Source organism: Pipra filicauda, unplaced genomic scaffold (assembly GCF_003945595.2).
Source record: "Pipra filicauda isolate LSUMZ 115617 unplaced genomic scaffold, ASM394559v2 scaffold1623_size7859_pilon, whole genome shotgun sequence".
Classification (NCBI taxonomy): domain Eukaryota; kingdom Metazoa; phylum Chordata; class Aves; order Passeriformes; family Pipridae; genus Pipra; species Pipra filicauda.
In genome coordinates this window covers 1-7,859 of record NW_024104122.1, presented here as the reverse complement: position 1 = coordinate 7,859, position 7,859 = coordinate 1, and the positions used below count along the sequence as shown (strand labels likewise).

At 62.0% G+C, this 7,859-nt stretch overlaps 1 protein-coding gene across 1 annotated transcript; it reads right to left on the bottom strand.

Moving 5' to 3' along the window:
• Nucleotides 1-534: 534 nt before the first annotated feature.
• Nucleotides 535-7,756, bottom strand: LOC113990214 (zinc finger CCCH domain-containing protein 4). Its single transcript, XM_039379284.1, has 4 exons — nt 7,725-7,756; nt 7,083-7,426; nt 4,274-4,528; nt 535-2,390 (listed from the first exon to the last, which is right to left on the bottom strand). The coding sequence occupies exons 1-4, from the start codon at nt 7,754-7,756 to the stop codon at nt 898-900; spliced, it is 2,124 nt and encodes a 707-aa protein (XP_039235218.1). The 3' UTR covers nt 535-897.
• Nucleotides 7,757-7,859: the final 103 nt, after the last annotated feature.

The window sequence follows — 7,859 nt, the reverse complement described above, 5'->3', positions numbered from 1 at the left end:
GGGGGATTGTGGTCAGATTTTGGGGTGGTTTGGGGTGATTGTGGCTGGATTTTGGGGTGATTTGGGGTGATTGTGGCTGGATTTTGGGGTGATTGTGGTCAGATTTTGGGGTGGTTTGGGGTGACTCTGGCTGGATTTTGGGGTGGTTTGGGGTGATTCTGGCTTTGGGATTTTGGGGTGGTTTGGGGTAATTCTGGCCAGATTTTGGGGTGGCTTTGGGGTGATTTGGGGTATTTTCAGCCGGATTTTGGGGTGATTTGAGGTGACTCTGGCCGGATTTTGGGGTGGTTTGGGGTGACTCTGTCTGGATTTTGGGGTGATTTGGTTGATTCTGTCTGGATTTTGGGGTGGTTTGGGGTGATTCTGGCCAGATTTTGGGGTGATCTGGGGTGATTCTGGCCGGATTTTGGGGTGATTTGGGGCGATTCTGGCTTTGGGATTTTGGGGTGATTTGGGGCAATTCTGGCCAGATTTTGGGGTGGTTTGGGGTGACTCTGGCCGGATTTTGGGGTGATTTGGGGTGATTTTGGGGTGCTTTCAGCCCCCCCTCACTGGCAGAAGGGCGAGGCCGTGGGGTCGAAGCCCTTGAAGACGCCCTTGAGCCTGGTTGGGGTTTTGGGGTGGATTTGGGGTTTTGGGGTGGATTTGGGGTTTCTGGGTGGATTTGGGGCGATTCTGGCTGGATTTTGGGGTGATTTGGGGTGATTTTGGGGTGATTCAGCCCCCCCTCACTGGCAGAAGGGCGAGGCCGTGGGGTCGAAGCCCTTGAAGACGCCCTTGAGCCTGGTTGGGGTTTTGGGGTGGATTTGGGGTTTTGGGGTGGATTTGGGGTTTCTGGGTGGATTTGGGGCGACTCTGGCCGGATTTTGGGGTGATTTGGGGTGATTCAGCCCCCCCTCACTGGCAGAAGGGCGAGGCCGTGGGGTCGAAGCCCTTGAACACCTCCTTGAGCGACGCCGCGTCCTCGGGGGGGTCCCTGGCGGGGCTGTTTCCCGGGAAGGGGCTCCCGGCTCCGGGCCGGGTCCCCCCCCCGGCCTTGGCCCTGCCGTACAGGGGGGGGGGCACGGGCAGGTTGTGCAGGGCGGGCTGGGGGTGCTGGGGGGCGGTTTGGGGGGGTCCCTCCCCGCCCTGGGGGGGGGGGTTGGGGGTGCTGTTGGTGCTGCTGTTGGTGCTGTTGGTGCTGTTGTTGCCCCCCCGGGGGCGGGGCCGGTTGTAGCTGTTGTTGTACCTGTCCGGGGGCTCCGCCCTGTCCGTGTCCGGGGGCGGCTCCAGCGCCGAGCGCCGCAGGAACGGCGGCTCCTTGGGGGGCTCCTTGGGGGGCTCCCTGGGGGGCTCCCTGGGGGGCTCCTTGGCCTTCCCGCCGGCCGCGGGGGGGTGGTTTTTGGGGGCGGGGGTCCCGTCGGCGGCGCCTGCCCCCCCCTCGGGGCTGTGGGCGGTGCGGGGGTCGTAGAGGCTGATGTTGCTCAGGACGCTGCTGCTCTGGCCGCCCCCGCCCCAGCTCAGCCGGGGGTCGTAGGGAGCGATGGGGCCGGGGCCGGAGTCCCCCCCGCCGGGGTTGGGATTCCCGCCGGGGTTCCCGCTCTCCCTGGGGCTCTCCAGGCATTTCTGGAGGCGGGGGTCGGCCGGGGGGTTCTTCCTGACGCGGGGGTCGCTGGGTTTGTCCCCCCCCGAGGCGTTGACAGTCTGCAGGATGCGGGAGAGCAGCTCGAAGTCCGGCAGGGCGGAGGAGGAGGAGGAGGAGGAGCAGGAGGAGGAGGAGGAGGAGGATGAAGCCGGGGCGGCTCCGGGCTCTCCGCCGGCTCTCCTGGGGTCCGAGGGCGCCCGGAGCAGGCGGGGGTCGGATCCTGGAGCGGCCTGGAGGGCGGCGGGAAGGGCCACGGGGGGAGGAGGCTCCTGCTTGGGCAGGGGCAGCGGGATCAGGTCCTCGGGGCTCCACAGGACGGCGCGGGCGAAGGGCGGCTTGGGCAGCACCACGGCCTTGCGGATGTGGCTGAACTGCTGGAGCTGGGAGCGCGGGTCCCGCTGGGAATGGCCCGGCAGCGGCTCCAGGGGGATGGGCAGGGCCTTGTCCCGCAGCAGCCGCTCCCCCTCCTCCTCCTCGGGGGCCCCTCGGGGGGGCTCGGCCCTGGGGGGGCCGTGCCGGGCCAGCCGGGGGTCGGAGGGTCCCGGATCCAGGGGCGGGAGCTGCTCGGGATTCCGGGCCAGGCGCGGGTCCCGCAGCCGGGGGTCGGAGGGGCGGGGGGGTCTCTGCAGCCGGGGGTCGCTGGGGGGGTCCCCGGGGGGGTTGCTGGGGGGTCTCCCGGAGCTCTGCTGGCGCAGGGATTTGAGGATGGAGGTGACGCTGCTGCCGCCGTCGTCCTCGTCGCTGGAGTACCAGTTCCCGGGATCGCCTGGCAACGGGGGACAGGGGGTGAGAGGAGCCCCAAAAGGGGTTCTCAAAGGAGAACCTGGAATATTCCCGGGTTTTCCTAAAAACAAGGAGCCTCTGGCCTTGATTTCAGCCCCCAAAGTCCCAGAGAGCTGCAGCACCAGTTCCCGGGATCGCCTGGCAACGGGGGACAAGGAAGGACAGAACAGGGAGAGAAACCCCAGAATGGGTTCTTAAAATAGATCCCTGAAATATTCCCGGGTTTTCCCAAAAACAGGGAGCCTCTGGCCTCAATTTCACCCCCCAAAGTCCCAGAGAGCTGCAGCACCAGTTCCCGGGATCGCCTGGGAATGGGGGACAGGGAAGGAGGGAACAGGGAGAGAAACCCCAGAATGGGTTCTTAAAATAGATCCCTAAAATATTCCCAGGTTTTCCCAAAAAGAGGGAAGCTCTGGCCTTGATTTCAGCCCCCAAAGTCCCAGAGAGCTGCAGCACCAGTTCCCGGGATCGCCTGGGAACGGGGAACAGGGAATGAGGGGACAGGGACAGGAGCCCCAGAATGGGTTCTTAAAATAGATCCCTGAAATATTCCCGGGTTTTCCCAAAAACAGGGAAGCTCTGGCCCCAATTTCAGCCCCCAAAGTCCCAGAGAGCTGCAGTACCAGTTCCCGGGATCGCCTGGGATGGGGGACAGGGAAGGAGGGGACAGGGAGAGAAGCCCCACAATGATCAGGATCAGGAGCTGCAGAGGGAGCAGGATTGGAGTCGAGGCTGTACCAGGATCAGGATCGGGACTGGGATCAGGATCAGGGATCGGGATCAGGGTCAGGGATCGGGATCAGGATCAGGGATTGGGATCAGGCTCAGGCTCAGGCTCAGGGATTGGGATCAAGCTCAGGGATTGGGCTCAGGATCAGGATCAGGCTCAGGGATTGGGCTCAGGATCAGGATCAGGCTCAGGGATTGGGCTCAGGATCAGGATCAGGCTCAAGCTGAGGGATCAGGCTTAGGCTCAGGCTCAGGGATTGGGATCAGGCTCAGGGATCGGGATCAGGCTCAGGGATCGGGATCAGGCTCAGGGATCGGGATCAGGCTCAGGGATCGGGATCAGGCTCAGGGATTGGGATCAGACTCAGGGATTGGGATCAGGTTCAGGGATCGGGATCAGGCTCAGGGATTGGGATCAGGATCAGGATCAAACTCAGGCTCAGGAATCAGGATAATGCTCAGGGATCAGGGTCAAGCTCAGGGATTGGGATCAAGCTCAGGGACTGGGATCAGACTCAGGCTCAGCGATTGGGATCGGGTTCAGGGATCAGGCTCAGGTTCAGGATTTGGGATCAGGCTCAGGGATCGGGATCAGGCTCAGAATTCCCTCCTTGCCTTCCTCATTGTCCCGCTCCGTTTTCCCGGGCTCAGGGATTGGGATCAGGTTCAGGGATCAGGGATCAGGGATTGGGATCAGGGATTGGGATGAGGCTCAGAATTCCCTCCTTGCCTTCCTCGTTGTCCCGCTCCGTTTTCCCGGGCTCAGGCTCAGGCTCAGGGATCGGGATCAGGCTCAGGGATTGGGATCAGACTCAGGGATCGGGATCAGACTCAGGGATTGGGATCAGACTCAGGGATCGGGATCAGGCTCAGAATTCCCTCCTTGCCTTCCTCGTTGTCCCGCTCCGTTTTCCCGGGCTCAGGCTCAGGGTCAGGGATTGGGATCAGGGATCAGGGATCAGGGACTGGGATCAGGGATTGGGATGAGGCTCAGAATTCCCTCCTTGCCTTCCTCGTTGTCCCGGTCTGTTTTCCCAGGCTCAGGCTCAGGGTTGAGGGATTGGGATCAGGCTCAGGGATCAGGGATTGGGATCAGGGATTGGGATGAGGGCTCAGGGCTGGGGATTCCCTCCTTGCCTTCCTCGTTGTCCCGCTCCGTTTTCCCGGGCTCTCCCCCCCTCCGGGCCCGCTCCTCGTCCTCGTGCTGCTTGTGCTGGATGCGCAGGAAGAGCGCCCGCTGCGCCGACGGCAGGAACTCGGGAAGGCCGGGAAGGCCGGGGCCCTTCCCCAGCCCGGGGGGGCCCTCGCAGAGCCCCTCGGGATCCAGGGAGGGATCCGGGAACAGGGGATCCCCCCCCGGCCCCTCCAGGGGCTCGTACCCGCCGTAGTCGTCTGGGAAAGGGAACGGGGGGGAAATTCGGGATGAGAAAGGGTTTGGGAGGAGCCATTCCAGGTTTTCCTGCTGCTACGGGAGGGACACGGAGCCCCTCGGGATGTGGGGATGGATCCTGGAACTGGGGATGGATCCGGGAACTGGGGATGGATCCTGGAACTGGGGATGGATCCTGGAACTGGGGATGGATCTGGGAACTGGGGATGGATCCGGGAACTGGGGATGGATCCTGGAACTGGGGATGGATCCTGGAACTGGGGATGGATCTGGGAACTGGGGATGGATCCTGGAACTAGGGATGGATCCTGGAACTGGGGATGGATCCGGGAACTGGGGATGGATCCTGGAACTGGGGATGGATCCTGGGATCAGGGGATGGATCTGGGAACTGGGGATGGATCCGGGAACTGGGGATGGATCCGGGAACTGGGGATGGATCCTGGAACTGGGGATGGATCCTGGGATCAGGGGATGGATCCGGGAACTGGGGATGGATCCTGGAACTGGGGATGGATCCTGGAACTGGGGATGGATCCTGGAACTGGGGATGGATCCTGGAACTGGGGATGGATCCTGGAACTGGGGATGGATCCTGGAACTGGGGATGGATCCTGGAACTGGGGATGGATCCGGGAACTGGGGATGGATCCGGGAACTGGGGATGGATCCGGGAACTCGGGATGGATCCTGGAACTGGGGATGGATCTGGGAACAGGGGATGGATCCGGGAACTGGGGATGGATCCGGGAACTGGGGATGGATCCTGGAACTAGGGATGGATCTGGGAAAAGGAGATGGATCCTGGAACTAGGGATGAGAAGGAGGATTTGGGATGAGCACCAGGGATTGGGGATGAGCAGCAGGGATTGGGGATGAGAAGGAGGATTTGGAATGAGAAGGAGGATTTGGGATGAGCAGCAGGATTTGGGATGAGCAGCAGGATTTGGGCTGAGCAGCAGGGATTGGGCTGAGCAGCAGGGTTTGGGATGAGCAGCAGGGTTTGGGATGAGCAGCAGGATTTGGGAGGAGCAGCAGGATTTGGGATGAGAAGGAGGATTTGAGATGAGAAGGAGGATTTGGGCTGAGCAGCAGGGTTTGGGAGGAGCAGCAGGATTTGGGCTGAGCAGCAGGGTTTGGGATGAGCAGCAGGATTTGGGCTGAGCAGCAGGGATTGGGAGGAGCAGCAGGATTTGGGATGAGAAGGAGGATTTGAGATGAGAAGGAGGATTTGGGCTGAGCAGCAGGGTTTGGGAGGAGCAGCAGGGTTTGGGAGGAGCAGCAGGGTTTGGGCTGAGCAGCAGGATTTGGGATGAGCAGCAGGATTTGGGATGAGAAGCAGGGATTGGGAGGAGCAGCAGGATTTGGGATGAGCAGCAGGGTTTGGGAGGAGCAGCAGGATTTGGGAGGAGCAGCAGGATTTGGGATGAGCAGCAGGATTTGGGATGAAAAGGTGGATTTGGGAGGAGCAGCAGGATTTGGGATGAGCAGCAGGATTTGGGATGAAAAGGAGAATTTGGGATGAGAAGGAGGATTAGGGATGAGCAGCAGGATTTGGGATGAGCAGCAGGATTTGGGATGAGAAGGAGGATTAGGGATGAGCAGCAGGATTTGGGATGAGCAGCAGGATTTGGGATGAGCAGCAGGATTTGGGATGAGAAGGAGGATTAGGGATGAGCAGCAGGATTTGGGATGAGAAGGAGGATTTGGGAGGAGCAGCAGGATTTGGGAGGAGCAGCAGGATTTGGGATGAAAAGGAGGATTTGGGATGAGAAGGTGGATTTGGGATGAGCAGCAGGATTTGGGCTGAGCAGCAGGGTTTGGGATGAGCAGCAGGATTTGGGCTGAGCAGCAGGGATTGGGAGGAGCAGCAGGATTTGGGAGGAGAAGGAGGATTTGGGAGGAGCAGCAGGATTTGGGATGAGCAGCAGGGTTTGGGATGAGCAGCAGGATTTGGGATGAGAAGGAGGATTTGGGATGAGCAGCAGGGATTTGGGAGGAGCAGCAGGATTTGGGATGAGCAGCAGGATTTGGGATGAGAAGGTGGATTTGGGATGAGCAGCAGGATTTGGGCTGAGCAGCAGGGTTTGGGATGAGCAGCAGGGTTTGGGAGGAGCAGCAGGATTTGGGCTGAGCAGCAGGATTTGGGATGAGAAGGAGGATTTGGGCTGAGCAGCAGGATTTGGGATGAGAAGGAGGATTTGGGCTGAGCAGCAGGATTTGGGATGAGCAGCAGGATTTGGGATGAGCAGCAGGGTTTGGGATGAGAAGGAGGATTTGGGCTGAGCAGCAGGATTTGGGATGAGCAGCAGGGTTTGGGATGAGAAGGAGGATTTGGGATGAGCAGCAGGATTTGGGATGAGAAGGAGGATTTGGGATGAGAAGGAGGGTTTGGGAGGAGCAGCAGGATTTGGGATGAGCAGCAGGGTTTGGGCTGAGCAGCAGGGATTGGGATGAGAAGGAGGATTTGGGATGAAAAGGAGGATTTGGGCTGAGAAGGAGGGTTTGGGAGGAGCAGTAGGATTTGGGATGAGCAGCCATTCCCGGTTTCCCCACCTGTGTCTCCCATGTTTCCGGGCTCCACGTCCATCCCCTCCTGGGGGGGGTAGAAGGACTCGTAGAACCCCTGGCCCGGCCCCGGCGGGATCATCCCGGGGTGGGGGTGGGGGTGGGGGTGGGAATGGGGGTGGGGGGACTCCTCGGGGCCCCCCCCGCCCCCGTAGGGCAGCAGGGGGGGCCCGGGGGGGCCCAGGGGGGGCCCCATGGGGATGTCGGGGTGCAGGTCGGGGTGCAGGTCGGGGTGCAGGTCGGGGTGCAGGTCGGGGTGCAGGGGGGGGCCGGGAATGGGGCCGGGGGGGCCTCCCGGGCCCGGGAATCGCGGGGGGGGTGGCCCCGGGTGCCTGGAAAACAGCGGGAAAACGGGAATTAGGGGGGGAACAGGGGGCACAACTGACCCCCGGGGGGCACAACTGACCCCCAGCTGTGCCCACCTGACCCCCAGGGGCACTCATCTGTGCCCAGGTACCCCCGGATACCCTCGGGTGTGCCCAGGGGCCCCAGGTGCCCTCCCCTGTCCCCAGATGTGCCCAGGTGTGCCCAGGTACCCGCAGGGGTCCCCAGGTACCCCCAGGTGTCCCCAGGTGCCCTCCCCTGTACCCAGGTGCCCTCCCCTGTGCCCAGGTGCCCCCAGGTGCCCACCTGACTCCCAGTTTCTCTGCCAGCTGCCCCATGGGCCTCACCTGTGCCCAGGTGTCCCCAGGTACCCCCAGGTGCCCCCAGGTGTGCCCAGGTACCCCCAGTGTGCCCAGATACCCCCAGGTACCCCCAGGTGTG